The sequence below is a fragment of the Triturus cristatus genome, chromosome 6, assembly GCF_964204655.1.
Source record: "Triturus cristatus chromosome 6, aTriCri1.1, whole genome shotgun sequence".
Taxonomy (NCBI): Eukaryota; Metazoa; Chordata; class Amphibia; order Caudata; family Salamandridae; genus Triturus; species Triturus cristatus.
This window is the reverse complement of record NC_140589.1, coordinates 1794184554-1794204741: the sequence shown is the minus strand read 5'-3', so window position 1 is coordinate 1794204741 and position 20188 is coordinate 1794184554. Positions and strand designations below refer to the sequence as shown.

The 20188-nt window shown below is 46.1% G+C and overlaps 1 protein-coding gene across 1 annotated transcript in view; it reads left to right on the top strand.

Moving 5' to 3' along the window:
- The window catches only part of LOC146822018 (serotriflin-like), a 121871-nt gene that overhangs the window by 91882 nt on the left and 9801 nt on the right, over positions 1–20188 (top strand). The window contains exon 4 of the mRNA XM_085609953.1: positions 13373–13458. Within this exon, the coding sequence (XP_085466079.1) occupies positions 13373–13458 (86 nt within the window). The remainder of the gene's footprint in view (positions 1–13372; positions 13459–20188) is intronic.

The window sequence follows — 20188 nt, the reverse complement described above, 5'->3', positions numbered from 1 at the left end:
CCTCTCAATAGCTGACCAATGTTTCTCTCTGGCGGTCAGCCTTCTGCTAACAAAAGCTATGGGCTGATCCTGACCCTCTTCATTCAGTTGTGATAACAGAGACCCTACCCCTAACTCAGATGCATCAGTTTGAACAATGAATTGTTTGGAATATTCAGGACTTTGCAGAATGGGAGCAGTGCACATTGCCTGCTTCAGGTCATCAAATGCCTTTTAACAGCTAACTGTCCACTGAACTTTCTTAGGCATTCTTTTGGAAGTTAGATCATTCAAAGGGGTCACTATGGAGCCATAACCTTTGACAAACCTCCTGTAGTACACAGTCAGGCCCAAGAAAGCTCTGACCTGAGTCTGGGTGGTTGGAGCAGCCTAATCCATGATGGCTTGGATTTTGCTCTGCAATGGTTGAACCTGTCCTCCACCTACTAGGTGGCCTAGGTATACAACCTTGCTCTGCCCTATCTGGCACTTGGTGGCCTTGCTAGTGAGACCTTTTTTCTGCAGGGCCTTCAAAACATTACTCAGGTGGACCAGGTGATCCTCCCAGGTGGAGCTAAAGACAGCAATAGCATCTAGATAAGCTGCACTATAGGCCCCCACACCAGTGAGAACTTTATTCAACAGCCTTTGACATGTGGTATGTGCATTCTTCAAGCCAAAAGGCATCAACACAAATTGGTAGTGCCCACTAGGGGTTGAAAATGCTGTTTTTGGTTTTGCATCCTCAGCTAATCTGATTTGCCACTAACCAGCTGTCAGGTCAAATGTACTTAAGAACGTGGCTGAGGTCAAAGTATGAATTAGTTTAGCTGCCCTTGGAATTGGATGAACATCAATCCTAGTGACTGCATTAAGTCCCCTGTAGTCAACACAGAACCTCATCTCTCTCTTACCACCATGGGTGTGAGGTTTTGGTACTAAGACTACTGGACTAACCCAAGGGCTATCTGAGGGATCAATCACTCCCATTTCCACCGTTTTCTGGACTTCAGTCCCGATACAGTCCCTGACATGATGAGGTTGCCTGTATATCCTATTTTTAACAGGCAGACTGTCACCTGTGTCCACCTCATGTTTACACCAGGTAGTCTGACTTGGAGTCAGTGAAAACATATGTCTGTACTGATTGAGGACTTTCCTACAATCAGTCTGTTGCTGTTCAGTGAGGCTGCCTGCCTAGGCTAATCATCAACTTAGTCATCATCAGGGTTCTGTGAGAGGAGATCAGGGAGTGGATCACTCTCTTCCCCCTGTTCCTCATCAGTAGCCATGAGCAAGCCCATGACTGCCCTGTCCACATACGGCTTGAGTCTGTACACATGGAGCACCCTGTAGGGACTCCTGGGAGTTCCAATGTCCACCAGGTAGGTAACCTCTCACTTTTGCTCATGAATGGCATGGGGCACACCCCACTTGTCTTGGAGAGCTGCTGGGGGCACAGGCTCCAACACCCATACCTTCTGTCCTGGCTGGTATACTGTCAAAACAGCCTTTTGCTCATGCCAGGCCTTTTGAAATTCCTGGCTAGCCTCAAGGTTTTTGTATGCCTTCTTCATGTATTCAGCCATCCTGGAGCAGAGACCAAGTACATAGTCCACTATGTCCTGTTTAGGTGGTTTGAGAGGTAACTCCTATCCCTCCTTAACCAAAAATAAGTGACCCCTAACTGAATGTCCAAACAGAAGTTCAAAAGGGCTGTAACCAACCCCTTCTGAGGAAACTCTCTGAAGGCAAAGAGAAGGCAGGGCAAAAGGATGTCTCATCTGCGCCTAAGCCTTTTAGGGAGACCTTTTATCATGCCCTTGAGGGTTTTGTTGAATCTCTCAACTAACTAGGGGTGGGCGAAATTTGCGAAAGCAACTTAAAAAAATTATCGCGAAAATGTTCAAAATTATCGCAAACAAGCGGAAATATTGCAAAACTGCGCAAGTTTTTTTCCTGCCTGTTTGGGGTATTTTCTGCGTGGCCGCGGCTCGCCAACTTACCCATGCGGTTGCTCGCGGGCGCGGCCATCTTGTTTTCACTCTTCTCGCGGAGCATGATTGCGAGAAGAAAGACGTGATCGCGCGACAGCGCAAATGGCTACCAACAATCCAACATCTTGTGGAGAACGTGAACGGATCGGTAAAACTTATCGGCGAACGCGGGGTTTCAGGTAAGGCGATCGCGCGCGCGCGAGAATGTATTATTTTACAGCGCGAGCAAGAAACAAATTATCGCTAAGCTGCGGAATGCGGAAATTTTGACATTTTCGCGCTCTCCGCGGAACGCGAAAATGTCAAATTATCGCAAATTCCGAGAGCGGAACAGAAATTTAGCCCAGTCCTACAACTAACCCATTGCATTGTGGGTGATAGGGTGTGATGAATGTATAATTCACTTTAGACTCCTTCCACATAACAGTCAGGTAACCAGACATGAAGTTTGCATCTCTGTCTGATACGACCACCTTAGGGTAACCCTCTCTGGAAATCATTCCCAGGAGAGTTCTAGCCACAGCAGGTGCTGTGGTAGTCCTAAGGGGAATCGCCTTTGGATACCTAGTGGCATGGTCTACCACCACGTGTATGAATCTGTGCCCAGATGCAGTTAGAGGATCCATGGGACCAACAATGTCAATCCGCACCCTCTCAAAGGGAACCCCCGCCACAGGTTTGTAGTACCACCTGCTTTACCACTGGCTTGGCAAGTGATACAGGAGTGACAAAACTCCTTTGTGTCTTCTGACATGTGAGGCCAGTGAAAATGAGGGACAAGCCTGTCCCAGGTCTTACTTTGGCCTAAGTGTCCTGCTAATCGGATGTCATGTGCCAGTGTTAATAGGAAGCCTCTACACTTCAGAGGTATAACCAACCTCCTGGTGGCACCAGGCTTGGGGTCTCTATCCTCTGAATACAGATGTCCATCCTCCCTGTAGATACTGTGGGATCCAGTGCCACTCCCAGCAGCCTCATCAGCAGCTTGACGTCTGAGGGGTTCAAGAGAGGGGCAGCTCAGCTGCTCCTGGTTCAGATCTGCCTGGGATGGCCCCCTATCCCCAACAACTCAACCTGTTCAGGTTCAAGTTCCTCTGAGACAGTTTCTTCACACGGACTGAGAACATGTCCCTCAAGAGACTGATCCTCACTCTGAGGCAGGGGGGAAGACACTGCCTTGCCCCTTCTCCTTCTCTTGGAAGGCACCTGGTCCATCTTATCAGGATCCAGGGCCTGTTCAGTGGAAGGCATTTTTGCCTGTGACCTAGTCATGGCAAATGCATATCTGCATGTGTCCTGAGTTCTACCTCAGCCCAAGCTGAAGTTTCCAAATCATTGCCTAATAAGCATTCAACAGGGAGGTCTGAGCTAACCACAACTTTTGTAGGGCCAGTTACCCCTCCCCAGGTGAAATTCACAACTGCCAAGGAATGGTCTGTCCGGACATCGCTTGCATTGGTCACTTGGTACATCTCACCAAGTATGATCTGTTCACGGTCCACAAGATCTTTTGTCACCATTGTGAAACTTGCACCTGCGTCCCTGTAGGTCATGGCCTCCTTACCATTGATCAAAGGCTGTTGTCTGTACTTACCCATATTACTGAGACTGACAAATAAGGAGGCAATATCCATGCCTCCATCACAGACTAAAACAGCCTGAGTTGTAATTCTGACTAGGCCAGAATCAATCTCATATTCTATGGTTAACCCCACTATACTCTTGTTCTGTACACCACCACTTGGAACTGAGCTATGGGGAAGAGTTGCCTTAGGGGCAGTGGTGGCTGGAGTAGATTCCTTGGCCCTTGGACAACTGGCATCTTGTGTCCAATGTGTCTTCTCTCTACAGATATGACACCAATGTTTCTTTTTGCATTTTCCTTTAGTAGACTGTGACTCCCCCCCAGGTGTAGGCTTTTGGGGCCCTTGTGAAGACGTCTGGTCTTTACCCTTCTCCCCGCCCTTTTCTGAGGTTTTAGCATCTTGCTTCTTTTGGTCACCACCTTGATTCTGAGTTTTCTGCTTCACCCTGGTTCTGACCCATTTGTCTGCCTTCTTTCCCAATTCTTAGGGAGAGGTCAGATCAGAATCAACCAAGTATTGATCCAACAACTGATTTGGGCAACTTTTTTTATTTTTTAAATAATTCTTTTTTATTAACAATTGAAATCAACATCACAAGGCACACCGCAGTACAGTCTCTTTTCTCAGCATAACAAAGCAGTTTTCCCAAGTCTAAGTGCACGATATCGTAACAATAGGGAACTAGTACATTGTCATCAATCATTCCTCTTGAGCTGGTACCAATGGCGGGGTACAGATGTTCCCTCTATATTCTTTCTTGTCGTTCCAGATGAGGGACCATTTTTTGGGGCATCCCTTAGCCACATATACACACTTTTCACGGAACATGCACCAATCCATATCTCTCATCCAGATGGAAACCGTAGATACCTGTGCCGCCACCCATTTCTGAGCAATGTTGCATTTCGCTATCCTCAATCCCAGTGTAACCCAGGTGATACGTGTGTTGTTCAAGTCAGTGGGCTCTCATACGGTCAGAAGGCATCTCTTTGCTTCCAGTGTTAACACCTCACCCATTATCTCATGTATCTTCCTCCAGTACCTCTGTATATGGATATGGAGGAATGTGCCTTCACCTCCACATTCCCTTCTACAATTGCCATCCGCTGCCCATCCCATTCCATCTGCACCAAACCCGGCCCGAGATGTAGCTCCGATGCAGGATTTTAAGTTGCACCAGCCTCAGCCTTACTGCTATGGCCACCTCCCGTGGAGAACTCACTGCTATTGCCCAATCTTCATCATCCAGTATTATGCCATCCCTTTCCCACTTTTTCCGTAGTTTCAGAAGAGGTTCGCCAGAGTGATTCACTAACTTTTTGTAGGTGAGTTAGATGGCCTTCGTTGATAAGTAGCCATCCAACAGCTTGTCCTCGAGGGGTGAGGAGTCGGGGGGTTCCCCCTTCTGGAGACATGAGTATAAAGCATGCCTAACCTGCATATATCTGAAGAATTCCGTGGAAGCCAACTCATATTCCTGTTGGAGGGCCGGAAAGGACTTGACTTCACCCTTCACCCATAGGTCACCAATTTTGGAAATACCAATGAGGTCCCACTTGTCAAAACCTTTATGTGACCACAGATATGCAAGCGATTCCAAGTCCCATAATGGAGTAGCCGGAGTCATCTTACGGTCCCACCCCAGACCTCTCCTAGCCGCCTGCCAAACCTGCACTGAGTGTTTAGTTGGGCCAGTCAGGTGGCGCGCTCCGGACCTTGAATAGAGCGCCCAAGTGTAATTCCCGCCAGATAGCAACCAGCGATCCATCGCCCGTCTGTACGTGCCATAATTATTGGCTGCCAGATGAGCTGCCCAGTAACATTTTTTAAGGTCGGGAAGGGCAATACCCCCATCGTACCAGGAGAGATTCAATTTAGAGAGTGCTATATGTGGCTTTCCGGTCCAGAACAAGCTGCGTTGGAGGCTATCTATTTCTCCAAAATAGGTCGCCTGGACCAAATCTAGTGAGTTCTGCAGGACATAGAGGAACCGGGGCAAGGACATCATTTTGAATAAGGCTGCTCTGCCCAGCAAAGAAATCTGGAGCAAATTCCAACGCTCTGAATCACTCTTCAATCTCTGAAGGGGAGGGAGTAAATTGTGAGCAAATCTACCTGCGGGGTCAGCCGTGCTATAGATGCCTAGGTATTTGAAGCCCTGTGTGGTGACCTGTATTGTGCAGTTCCTGGTCAGTGAGGGGACCCTTCAGGACATTTAGCACTGATTTGACCCAATTAATAGGCCTGGGCTAAATTTCCGTTCCGCTCGCGGAAATTGCGATAATTTGACATTTTCGCGTTCCGCGGAGAGTGCGAAAATGTCAAAATTTCCGCATTCCGCAGCTTAGCGATAATTTGTTTCTTGCTCGCGCTGTAAAATACTACATTCTCGCTCGTGCGCGATCGCCTTAACTGAATCCCCGCGTTCGCCGACAAGTTTTCCCGATCCGGTCGCGTTTTCCACAAGATGTTGGATTGTTGGTAGACATTTGCGCTGTCTCGCGACAGTTCTGGATTGTTGGTAGCCATTTGCGCTGTCTCGCAACAGTTCGCGCCCGCAGCAATGTCATTAGTCGCGCGATCACGTCTTTCTTCTCGCGATCATGCACCACGTGAAGAGTGAAACCAAGATGGCCGCACCCGCGAGCAACCGCATGGGTAAGTTGGCGAGCCGCGACCACGCAGAAAATACCCCGAACAGGCAGGAAAAAAACTTCTGCATTTTCGCAATATTTCCGCTTGTTTGCGATAATTTTGAACATTTTCGCAATAATTTGTGAAAGTCGCTTTCGCAAATTCCGCCCACCCCTACCAATTAATCGAATAGCCTGAGTATCTGCCAAAGATGGCGAAGATGTCCCATACCGCTGCGAGTGAGGCTTTCGGGGATGCCAGGAAGAGTAGTATGTCCTCTGCATACAACGAGTCTGCCCATTTAAGCCCTCGAATCCCCGGGTCCCTCCTCACCCAGGAGGCCAAGGGCTCTTAGGCCAAAGCATACAGGAGGGGAGAAAGAGCACACCCCTGCCTTGTGCCTCTGCTAAGACCAAACACCTCCGACTTTTTGTTGTTTACCGCTATCTGGGCTAGTGGTTTCGAATAGAGGAACTGCACCCACTGGATGAATCTGGGCCCAAATCCCATTTTCTCAAGAACCGCAAATAGATAAGGCCATTCAAGCATGTCAAATGCCATGGAAGCCTCCAGTGATACCAATATCGCCTCCTCCTGTATGGTTGTCGCCCTTCCTATTACTCTGTGTACTCTGCGTAAATTCAACGCGGTGTTACGCTGGGGTATAAAGCCGGATTGGTCCGGATGTGCTAAATTATTAATTACCTTGACCAGTTGAGTGGCGAGGAGTTTAGCCAAGATCTTAGGCTCGGCATTCAGGAGGAAGATTGGCCTGTAGGAGGAACAATCTGTCTGAATGTTCCCATCCTTGTAAATTGTCACTAACGTCGCTATCCTTTGATCGCAAGGGAGTACCCCTCGTTCTCTACTCTCCTCAAACATTTTACACAAATGAGGGGCAAGAATGTCCGGCTTAAGTTTATATAGTTCGATCAGCAAACCGTTAGGTCCCGATGACTTCCCAGAGTTAAGTCCCCTGCTTGCCTGTGCCACCTCATCCGGTGTGAGTGCCCCTTCCAAGTAGTCCAATTCCGACTCTGAGAGTCTTGGTAGTGTTATATCGCATAGGAGGTCCAGGGAGTCATGTAATGGTTAAGGGTTGTGTGAACAATATATGTGTTCTAAGTGGGCTGCAAAAGTATTTACAATTTCTTGGGGGTCTGTAATTGTGCATTCTGCCTTGTCTTTTAATTCAGGCATCAATCTGCTTGCCAGCTGTCTTTTGTCCAACCATGCTATCAATTTCCCGGCTTTATCCCTATGATCATAAATTCTACCTAGCGTCTCTCTACCCAATTCCTTGGCCCTGTCTGTCACTAATGCTGTATAGCTATCCCTCTTCAACTGTAGGACATGCAGGGTCTCTGGGTTGGAATACTCAGCTGTTTCCTCTTCCAAACTGGAGATGTCTGCCTCTAAAGCTTCCACTTCCCTAACCTTTTCTTTCCTCACACCCGCTATTAGAGAAAGGGCTTGGCCTCTGACTACTGTCTTGAATGCTTCCCACAGTGTGCGATGAGAGCCCACCAACCCTACATTGTCTTAGAAATATTGTTCAATCACTGTTTTCAGTGCTTCTCAAACTACTGGATTGCGGAGATGCCAAGGGTTGATGGGCCCTACTCTTCCCACTCTGTGTTGGCCAACCACCAGTTGGACCCACAACGGGGAGTGATCAGATATACCCCTCGCCATATGTCTGACTTCTCGTATGTGTGCCGGTTGGTCTGGGGGAACCAATAAGTAGTCTATTCTGGATTGGCTGTTGTGAGCGCCCGAGTGGTAGGTGTATTGGGTGGTGTCATGGTGAAATGATCTCCATGTATCCTGCAACCCCAGTGCCCCCAGAAAGTCTGGTAACCAGCGGTTAGCAGATCGGAGCTCTCGTGGAGGGTTTATATCTTGGGTGCCATTGACCACCGCATTGAAGTCTCCTCCCACTACTAGGATTCCCTCTGGTACCAACAGCAGAATGGAGCCCAGGTCTTTAAAGGTGGGTCCCTGGAGGCACGGCAGTACATAGACTGACATGAGGGTCAACATACCACTCTCCCACTGTCCCGTGATACCCGCGTATCTCCCCCTTCGTGTCCACCCATGTGGATTTGACCGTTAAGGGAAAGGAATTACGCAGTAAGATACCAGTTCCTCTCGACCCCGAGGTGAAGCCTGAATGCACCGCGAGAGTGTATCCCCATCTTTTGAGGGCGTTACAAGTGTTCCCCACCAGATGAGTCTCCTGCAGTAGCACTACGTCAGGGGCATGTCTCCTTATATACTGCAGCACTACTGTTCTCTTCACTTTGTCTCCCAGACCGTTAACATTCCAGCTCATCAATTTAAACCCTTTGTCCCATTGCGTACTCATTAACATTTACGTGTCACCTATATGTCTGTGCTGCTGGACCACGTTGCCCCAGTGATTCATAAAACATAAAAATAACTCCACTGTCGACAAGACAATGACTTCAAACAATTGAAAATTCTGAAACATTAACACCCCTTCCCAACTACCCCCCTCCCTGCACCCCTGCCCTCTGGGTTTTAAACTGCCCATGATACAACTAGCAGAGTGCCTGTCGCCCACATGCACTATCTAAATGAAGATGCAGGGTGCGCGGTGTATCTCCCCCCCTTGTTAATACTAAGATGAGAGCCTTCAGGTGCCTATCAGTTCAGGACCCGCATGAAGAAGGAGTTATCTTGTCGGCCAGGATGTATTGGTGCCCCAATGCCAAGCCCTTGACCCCACCAACAACATTTCAACCAACCCAGCAACAGACCCATGTCTAATAGCGTCCTTGTCCCAAGTTCACCTCAACTACGTACATTACCCCCATGAAGAAATAACACAGTGTTCAGCGGCTCTCCAACCAGTCTGCTGCAGCTTCCGGGTGCTCGAAGAACCAGGCACGACCATGCGCCTCCATACGGAGCTTGGCTGGGAACATCATGGCATATTTGTATCCTTTGTCTCTTAGTGTTCGTTTTATCCCCAGGAATGAATGTCTTTGTCTCTGGACCATCTGGGTAAAGTCCGTAAAGAAAGTTAGTTCCACATTGCCGTATCTGAGCGGGGGACCCGCCCTGGTATGTTGGAGTATCACATCTCGGAAATTCAGGACTCTGGACAAGATTGGACGCGGAGGGGCTCCCGGTTAAGAACGGCCTTCCGGGACCCTGTGGGTTCTTTTGATTATGAAGAATTTCCCGAGTCCTTTAGGTTGTAGATGGTTCAGTATGAGGTCTTCTAAGAAAAGATCAGTGGCCTGCCCTTCTGATTTTTCCAGGACCCCAAGGATACGGACGTTTTTGCACTGTAGACGCCCTTCATAGTCGTCCAGCTTGGTTTCTGCAAATGTCTGAAAGGTTTGGAGTTCCTTCACATCCCTCTGCAGCTGGGAGGTATCTTCCACAAGGCTTGCAGTAGTAAGCTCCATCTGCTTGACTCTCTCGCTATTTTTGATTTTGTCCACTCGGAGTAAGTTGACTTCCACTGCGAGGGCCTCCATCTTGTGTTCCAGTGAAGACTTGATGCCAGCGATAGCTCCGCCACTCTTGCCCATGGGTGAAGGCGCACGCAGTTGAGTTTTGGGGAGAGTGTAGCGGTCCAGTCGGTTCTGTTGCACAGATTTGCTGCCCAGTGACAACGCCATCATGATACGACCTCCTGTATCAGTCTTGCCCACGGGTAGATCGCTCTGGAGTACGGGGTCAGCACCCCCACACCGTTTGAGGTCTCAGATAGTCCCACCAGGATGGATGCACCACCAGAAGGCAGTTACCTTGATGTCCACACCAAGGGTCTTCTATGATGTTCTGTTGTACTCACGTTGTGTGTGGCACCGGCTCCCCCCTATCTGCGGAGTCACACACCTGCCGCCTCCCCGGTTGCCCCTGCACATGGACTGGGGTTCAGGCTGAGCCGGGTGTTAGGACTTCATGCGGCATACTTCTTTGATGGCGGTAGGGCAGGGTGCGGGTGTTTCTAATTGCCATTGTGCCTGCATGCAGTCCCGGTTGTCTAGCGCTTATCGTCGTGCACGCTCAGAGGTGCGGGCCCCAGAGGAGGTCCGCCTCCTCCCACACTGTCTCAGGCTCTGGGGGGACCCCACCACAGGCCGCAACCCAGTCCAGCATCGGCCCCCCTATCGGGGGTTCAATTCGCTCCCCTGTAGCACTCACAGAGCCCTCTGCTCTGGGGACTCACTGCCACGGGCCCTAAGCAGTCCGTATGCCGACTGACCGCAATCTTGTCCTCTCACCTGATCCCAGACTATTGCACCGCGCGGGCTGGACAGACGTTACTGTCTCGGATGGTAGGCAGCGCTGCAGCAGTCGACTTTATTCAGGGAGCGTCTGACGGCCTCCGCCCACCGGGTCAGGCTGCCCGATCATCCGATGGTGCAGTCTAGAGTACGAGGAGCACGGGCCGCCAGGCAGCACCCTGCCCAATCAAGCACACAAGTCCCTGGCGCCTCTCCTCGCATAGGCCTTGATAATTTTGTAAGTAGTTAAGAGGCACTCCAGTACATGATTATATAGTGACCATAACACACAGGGTGGACACTGGGCGTGTTAGTGAGAGTGGGCAGCGTGGTGACACAAAGGTGCAGGGAACAGCGTGAACGGCAATAACAAGTATGGATAAAGTGGTCAAAATTGCAAGTTCTATACAGTGTTTATGTACAAGACATTCAGGTAAATAGATGGACCACAACAGTGCCTGAGTTCTAGACTGGGTAGTCGACGGCGTTTCGACCTGAATGATTGCAGGTCATCATCAGAATAATGGTCATTTAGTTTAAGGGCAGTGCTCTAGCAAAGAGAGTCCATGGTAAGGATAAGAGCGATCCAGGATTAGTCAAGATCAGCGGAGCGTCAGGGAAGCGCGTAAGTGCCAGGAGAAAGGTCCTGGCGCGTGGTCAGCAATGTATGAGAAGCCAGGGAAAGCTGTGTCAATGTAGTTAGACGCACCGGTAATTGGTCTTGGATGACGGATTTGGGGCTAAAGTGTGGAAGTAATCCAGGGACGGAGTAGCGAGATGGCAGGAGACGGTTTCAGTCGCCGTGGCAGAGGAGTGAAGCCTCTGTGTTAAGGCCGGGTCGGGAACGAATAAAGCGTCCGTGACGCTACTCCATCCCTACAGAGAGGAGGTGTACAAAAAACACATCTTCTCAACTGAGGAAACAGAAAGAAACCAAAGCATGTTTAGCTGTGACATATGCCATGCCGTGACTTATTACAACATCAAGAAGGAAGAAAAAGAGGATAAGATGGGTGACAGTGATGGATACGTCCAGCATAGAGCCAGTCCTAAATAATCAAACCACTCCATACAATTGACATCATTGTCAGAAAGGAGCAAAACCTATAATGTCAACAACCCAAGTTTTGACCAATGAAATGTGCCTCATGAACAAAAATGCAGAAAATGATCAGTAGAAGAATAGCTGAGTTGCAACAGATCCCTGATCTAAGGGGCTGGGACACAAGGCAAACCCTAGTGGTTAGTGGAAGAAAAAAACTAAAAATGACCCCCTCACAATGGGAGATGGCTACACTGATGAGAGGAGCATTGCTTTTTTTATTTTCAAAAACAAAATCCCACTTTGGAGATTTGTTTTTTTTAAAAGAAACATTTTGAAACTTTACCACTCGACTTCATGTTTGACTGAGCTATTCAACAAAGCTCCAATACATTCACAGGAACCTCCGTCATAGTGGCTCTCAGGATACGTCTGGCACTGTCACTAGGAAGCATGGTTCACGTTATAAGAAGAGAATTGAATCTTGTTGCCTGGAACTCATTGGCGAACTCCTGTTTTTTTAAAATTTCCCATAAGCTAACTATGGATAGCGAAGTCCCACATGTGTCTAAATTGTGCTGGGAAGAAATTTGTGGTAGCCAAAGAAGGTGGTCAGGGATGAAAGAATTATGATAAAGGAGCTTGAAAAAATGCATTCCCATTGGGATACAAATGAAATCTGATCTCCCTTTCCCAGTTAACTGGCTTTGCAAGACTCTGTGAGAAAGATTGACAACTCTCTGGACATGGCCTATCTGAGGAAAAAGCTTTCCATCAGCTTCTCATTAAAAGCTGTTGGCCAGGATCTGATTTTCCTCTACAGTCCCCAGATACCTGACCCTAGTCTACAAAACACTTGTATATTTGGAATGGTAATGGATTCGATACATGCTCACTGAATGCAAAATGCTCCTTGTCTTATATACTTATGGATTGTGTCTTTTATATTTCTGCTTGTATTAAGTGTTTAAGACCCTTATTTTTATATTACCAAACATTTCAAAGGTTGGAGGCACTGGAGCTGCTGTCTGAAATACACTATTTGGATGTGGCAGTAGGAATTGCACGTTTTATTCTCACTGCTAACCAGAATTGTGAGGATGTATTTGAATAAGGTGTGCAGTTTTGGGGGGTTGTGGGTGTTAGTTGATATTAAAATGTACAGGTATTCTATTGTTTTCGAATATTTATTAACAATTGTCCTAATAAACTTTATTTTACTAGTAGTACTACTTGACAGTGGTTCCTGTGAATTTTAGAAATGTCCATCGGACTGCCAGACATTTCTAACTTTGGCAAACTGTTACTCATTCAGGGTGGTGGAGACATTTACACTGTCGCTCTGACAGGGCACTATCCGTCTGTGAAATGTAAATCAGCCCCTCCATGCTGATTTTACTTTATACATCACATAAGACTGTATTCTGTTGAACAGTGGTAAATTGATTCAGTGAAATATCATGATAGTCGGGGGAAAAAAATGCATTGTCACAAAGAATCTGCTAAAGATGAGCTTAATTTGAGGAATTTGATGACCACAAAATAGTGTCACTTACAATATTTCGAAAGACTAAGTAGTGTTATGATGTGAAAAATTTGAGATTAACTGGAAATATGCCAAAACTCTTAAAAAACAAGAAATTATTAACACAATAATGTCATAAATAGAAAATTAACTACATTTTGGGATAAATATAAAACCTGATGGAATGATTAGAAAGAAAAAAACAAGTAGGTATATCCAAACCATAGAGTAAATATAAATGTTAAAATGCATGTATTGAGTATTTGTATTTTTAAAACATGAACCTGCATTTGAGGACATGCCAATGCTCCAATAATGATTATTTATCTTTAACTGTAAAGGTCGTTTGGAATGAAAGTTCCCAAGTCGGATGCGCAAGTCAGCAGTGTTCTGTTTTTTTTCTGGCTGTTTGCCAATACGCCCCTGCGTAAGTATTTTTTTTTTTTATCTAAATTGATTTATTTTTATAATATTGCCATTTTGATGAGTGTAATAAGTGAATCTTAACATGATATTGAATGTTATTATTTATAAGGATAATCTGAATAACCAGTTTTATCAGCCTGAAAGCTAGGGCTGAATCTTTTTTTGTTTATTTTGTTTTGCTGATGCATGCTTTTATATTTGTATTATACTGTGCCACAAATGTGCCACCTCCATGTTGGAGGTACACACCTATCTTTAATACACTTATGTATTTTTTTTAAGTACTTTGATAATTCTTAACAACGATTCCTGCAGTTTTCAATTTGAATTGTTTTATTGATTTACATGCATTTGTGTCCGAAGACGTCAAGAAATAAAAAGACACCATGCATCACAAACTGTATTAGAAGAAAAACAAATAGTTCCAAAATGTAATGATACTCATTACAGAATTCAATGCATAACCTACAAGAAATGAACAATAACCCAATCAAGTTCCCTAATAGTGAGCATACGGGCAGCTATTGTTTAATTACATTTAAATAAATACCAAGTATAAATTATATTATATTAACCCCTTCAGCGCTCATGACGGAGTGGTTCCGTCATGCTGCGGCCGTTGGCCGCCGCTCCTCCCACGCTGCACTGATTCCCCGCCTGTGCGGGCGATTAGCGCAGTGGGCGGAGTCATGACGGAACCACTCCGTCATGAGCACAGCTCAACCGTGGCTCATGACGGAGTGGCTCCGTCATGAGCACAGCGCAACCGCGCTGCCCCCAAACCCCCCCAGCGCTGCGGCGGAATTCCCGCCGCAGCGGAGGGGTTAAATTGAGCTATTTAAACATACAGTGAATTTTTCAGCATCAGTCATCAAAGCCATTACATAGGTTGTTCTGGTTACTGGATATATATAAACACTTAAGGATTGGTTCTCAAACAGATATTCCCACCTATGTGAAACCTAGAGCATGTCACCAGTAAATCAAATGTGTTATGTTGCCTTACAATAGTGCCATGTTCAGTACATCAATATGAGCACTACATCCCAAGGTTTTTCTAGTTATGTCGATGTGAAGCTACTACCCTACTATGAAGTACTTAGGTTAATGTAGTGGATGTAATATTATTGTAGATGGATAGTACTGATCTTGATGTACTGAGATAAAACTAAAACTTGCTGTGCAAATGCATCTTTTTGTGAGGGTAAAATCTGATTCAAGCATTCAGCCGTGGTGGAGTTTTGAATGTGTAAAATTATGTGGAGGACTTAACACACAAGTAAACTAGCTTACAGAGGCCTGTGTGAAGATGATTCATGGTAGGTCCACCTAGAAAAGCTGGTGAAGAACTTGTGAATATTCACAAGTATTTTGCAGATAGTTCTCATTTTCAGGTCGAGCCCTGAGCCAGTGCGCAAGCGCTGCTCTGTGGTTGATCTGTGGCAGTTGACTACGTGAGGAAAACCCCGCCCACTCCCCCACTCACTTTTTATTGGCTTGTGTCTTTGTCCTTTCTAAATTCTGCCTTCCAATTGCTTAATAGGCTGCTAGTCCCTCCTTATGAAGGCCATGTCGTCATTTGTATCCTTCCATGGCTACTTGCCCCTTTACTTCGTGATTCATGAGCACTATTTTCTTCCCATGTCCCCCTCCCGCTGTTCGTGCCTTCTCTCCTGCCCCCCACTCCAGTTGTTCATGCCTTCTCGTACTCCACCCACACGCACTCCTGTTTGCAATGCAATAGGTATTGCGTAAATGCGAGTCCAATTGCATTTCAAATGCTTGTTTATTTTATTGGTGCTTGCCGCCTGTCACAACTTGTTTTTTTTGCTTCTCCCTTCCTCTTCATGTTATAAGGCCTCCCCCCACCATCCTAACACAAGTGTTATCCTTCATCGAACCCCGATACTCGAAGATTGCGACTCTGTGTGAAATGATACCGTAAACGCTGCGTCGTGAAACTGCCGTGTTTAGTGAGGCACTGGAAGGGTTAATGGGAGCACAGTAAATTTGTTCCAGCACGCCAGCTCATACAAAGTCCATCTTCTTGGTTGCCGGCGTCTCTTAATTCACTCAAAAATGCCATCTCCGTGTGTGAGAAGGTGAGAGCTGTGGGTAGCCCCCGGGGGAGGGAGGAGGGGTGCCAGCTATCTGGGGCCATCCTGCCTTGGCTTGTCGCCTGGGAACTGAGACACCAGCCATGCAGCAGAACCGTTGCTTGCTCTGCCCTCCGGGACTCATATCCCCCGCCTGCTCATGCGGGAGGAGGGTGAGCGAGCCGCACCCAGTCTGTGCCCACTGCCTACTTCCTACTCCCAATTTCTAAAACCTTTCGCTTTAGAGCTGAACTTTCCCATCCCCTTGAAAATATCTATGCACGATGACAGGATAAAACCCCGGATATTCTTCATCCCTCCTAGACATCCTCACATAAGCGCATCTGAACCACTCTCACTGCCAGTGCAGTCAATAAAACGCTTACTGTAGCCCCCTTACCTCAAATCCGCGTGCTCAATTATTTCAACATGTGTCACTTTTAATTGGCTTCTTTTGTATCTAGCGGACTAGACCCAGGTAGGCATCAAGAGCGCTAAATAAAACACTCTGTGTGTTTGTTTAAAACTTCTTTTGTATATACATTGACATTCAGGTGGGCATCAAGAGGGCTAAATAAAACACTCCATTTGTAGTCAATATTCTCCCTTCACCACGCGTTCCGTGGGTTCGGCTGGTACGACTCTGGGACCCCACCTATCCTAGAATGCTCTTGATGTATTTGAGGCTTCCAGTCTGTTCCTGGTGTCATTGCCATGCACAACTGCCAATATAGAGATTAGACATTTTAACTGCAAGCTGTACTTTTTTAGGTGTGTTTGAGCCACTTCATTGTTTTTTTTTTGTCCACGATTAAGAGAATAAACTTACTAACTGGCAAACTAAATCAAAATAATGCACAGGCACAGATGCCGAGCTGTAATTCATTATCATGGTAGCAATATGAACATGTGACTGTCCAAACCTGGTACAACTTTACATTGGAGACCTCAGCAGATGTTCAGGGAGGCTGGTGCGTCCACCTGATTAAGACATTAGTTCTTGAGATGAGTGTCCTTGTGTTCACGACCGTTGTCCTCAAATAAGAAAGAAGTAACCCACTGAAAAGCACCATAAAAGCATACCATGTACAAATTCCATTATAATGAATACTAACACGATTGAGCAATTGGTCTGTGCAGCTTGACCACACTTATAGGAACCACATCTGTATACTCAGTGAATCAAAAGTAATCCAGGCAGCAAGACACGCCAACCACTACACCCTTAAGAAAAACAGACCAATTAAAAACATGCACAAGCATGACTCCTTCACACTGCACACTAGGACAAAATAGCTTGCACTTGCATGACATAGTGTACCACACAAACTAATGTTAAACAGCTGGTTTGGTGAAAATATGTAAGACAGTGAGTGACCCAACAAGCAGCCATCCTCACCCCTGACACGCTGCAGAAACAGGAGTATCTGCACATAGGAAAAACATATCAAACAGAGCCTGCTCCCTGCTCCATTCCATCAACTACAAATGCTTTGACTCTGAATTCAAACATAACCAGCCCTTAATTTGTGCCAGTGGTTGCTGGTGGCAGGCACCAGCACTTTTTTGGGGAGAACCGGGTCTTTTGTTTCACCAACAGATTTACCTGGGAGTAAGACAAAAAAAACAGAATCGGGAAAAATAAGGAAGGATTTGAAATAGGATATCAGTGACAAAGGTAACAAGCATTTACAGTGCAATAGGTATCACATTTGCGATCATTCTAAATGATAATACCTTTTAATTATATGTTTTGAAAACCTGCAAGCAGTGCGTAAACACGCATTTTGTACTTATACTCCTTGCTTACCAGAAGCAAAGCTGGCAGTAAAACAGGCTCTGTTCTCCTAAGCAACAACTATAACTACAAAGTGGGTGTTTACCCACTGCTTGAAAGATTAAAAAACTCTCGTAAAGAGCTCTTTTTTCTCTCTCCTACATTCTGACAAAATCGTTCAGATTTGTACCACTGCAGTGCTGCAGCAAGCCAATGAGAAAACTAGAGGAGTTTTATTTGACTGCAGTGCCTAGGGTAGGACACAAGTCAGGTGTGGATGTGGGTGTACTGAGTCCGTCTCCACCCCCTACCTCCACCCCTTTTACAGAGGGGTCTCCACTCTCTCTGCCCAAGACTGAGAGGCATCACCCCGGGTCCCAGCACTGCAGATGTTTACATTTACTAATATTGTGAAATGTGGCCTCGGGACAGGGCGCCGGGTCTGGAGGCTTAGTGGACTAATGAGTCCAATGTAGGGGCCTGTATTGGACCTCATGGTCACAAGTACAAATCCTGGCAGGTCCACTCAGTCTTTCATCCTTCTGAGGTCAATAACATGAGTACCACAGAGGTGGGAAACAATAAACATCTGTTATTCAGCGCTAAGATACCATTCTGGGTGAACATGCGCTGTACAAATATACATGTCTTAAAACCCCCTTTATGTGCGAGGGGTCCAGTGAAAGAGGGCGGGGGCAACTCCTTTTTTCCCAATGAGCACCCTGCTTGTCTTGCTTATTCTCTTGACGCAGTTTGAAGATCTAATGCCAGACGTTTCTCAAGTCTCTTTCACAACAGTGTCCCTTACGCTACTCCTGAGCTGCGTTGAAACTGATCAATGGTAAACCTGGATGTGGTTTACAAAAAAGTGAACGAAAAACGACCTTTCCCCATTTCTTTGTGAGTGTGCACAATGGTTGTTTTTTGTAAAATAGGCTGGTTACATTTTAAATAGAGCATATATAACCATTTAACTCTACTTATTGTTGAATGAACACTACTCAATCTCTCCTTACTGCTTTTCCCAGGACTTGAGCACTTGCTTTGGATTTTATTAGCAGATAGGTAAAGCAATAAAGCAGTTTGCAGAGCCGCTGTGAATTCTGCGAGATGCCGCTTGCAGTTGTTTATATGGCCATGGATTGAAATGCTAAGGTATCTTGGGGCCAGGCCTTGTCAGACGGTGCACAGGTATGTGGCACCTGCAGAAAAGCCCGCTCAGCGGCTTTCCCAAAAGGACCAGCTGTGTGACCTCTGAACTGCAGAACGTTAAAAGGCAGAGGTCAAAGCGACTAGCCCTTCTGTCTCCCTGCAGCTACAGTGTCTGCCTTGGGCCCAAGATGAGAAAACACCTTAAGGCGGCCATTAAAGCAACCCACGTGTCAACTTTGATTCATAAACAGCCACATTACTGGGCAGCAGAGGCTGTTTTGTGGTGCTAGTCTTTAAAGGGTAAGTTGCACCCAACATGCTTTTTAGGCCTCGCTTGACCGGTGTGGCTGTTGCTGTACTTGATTTAATCAACAGAAAAAGAACTTCACAAAGTACTGCACAGAGGGCCATTGGCTCTGCCCACATGTTAATCTTCCTTCTCACTGTATTTCATCGATCTGGATTTATGTGCTTCCCGCTGAAAGAGTGCTTGTAAGTCACAGTAGGCCTGAGGCTGTTATGGTGACAAGCCAATTCATTAAGAATGTAAAACTGATTGATTCATTGAGAGTTATGCCAGATCCAATAGCTCTGATCTGAATTATTTATTGTGAAAATCATATGTTAAAGCCAGTAGGCCCTTTGGGATGTATTGTCCTTAGACTGAGTTACAGTCTGTAGTCAGGAATTGTTTGGCACAAATTTCCCCAGATTATTTTAGTAGGCAAGGGTCTAACTGACAATGTTTTATCTAATTTCTTTGGTTTTTGGGACCTGGATTAATGGAGCAGCTCTGTGCAAGGGTTTATGTAATCACTAGATCATGCGGAGTCAGAGGTAATAAGAGAGGGACTGCAGCACTGTAATGAATCAGGACTCCATGGCAGTGCTGCAGTAGTTTAAAGGAGGCTGTGGGCACACATCTCTGCTGAAGGGTCCCCTGTACATCATGGAGTATTGCTGCTTTAAAAATCTGCTCCTATTTCTTATTCATAGCGCTTGCTGACACTGATCGGCAGCTTCATAGAGGTTGTGGAAACAAATATTTTTTTTGTTGTCAAACCCCCCCACGCCGCCCTTTCACGTGCATTAAGGCAGCGCCACTTTCCTTAGAAGATTTGACAGATGCTTTTTTTTTGTAAATGCCCCCTATGCCGCGGTTTCACTTTAATAGCTTCCACACACCTTTCGTTAGATACTGATTTGTTACAGAAGGGGCGCAGCCTTCATGCACGTGAAAGTGCGGCATGGGGGCTTTGGCAACAAAAAACATATTTGCAATGTAACAGGCCTTGCATTTGCAAAGCCAATAGCTCAAACTCTTGTAAATGCGAGACCTATTGCATTGCAAATGCTTGTTTAAAAATGGTCATAATTTTAATTCTGATGATGGAAGGAGTACATATTGCTTTAGAATGGGCATGGAAATGGAGCACCTGGCAAAATGTTGGTGGAGCAATATGGCTAAGAGGAACTAAATCGAAAAGCTCCTTGGCTTTGTATTTCTACATGCAGAAATATAGCTGTGCATATTTCAGTGTCCTCCTGAGAATGTGTCGCAGTTGTGGATTTCCAAGAAAATTCTTGATAAATTCCCAAGAAGAAAGAAATTTGCATAAAGGTAGTCAGTAGCCTACATCAGTAAATATTTTACTTTTCCGAAAACAGAAGGGTAATAAGAAATCATAGGTGTGAAAAAAGAAAGG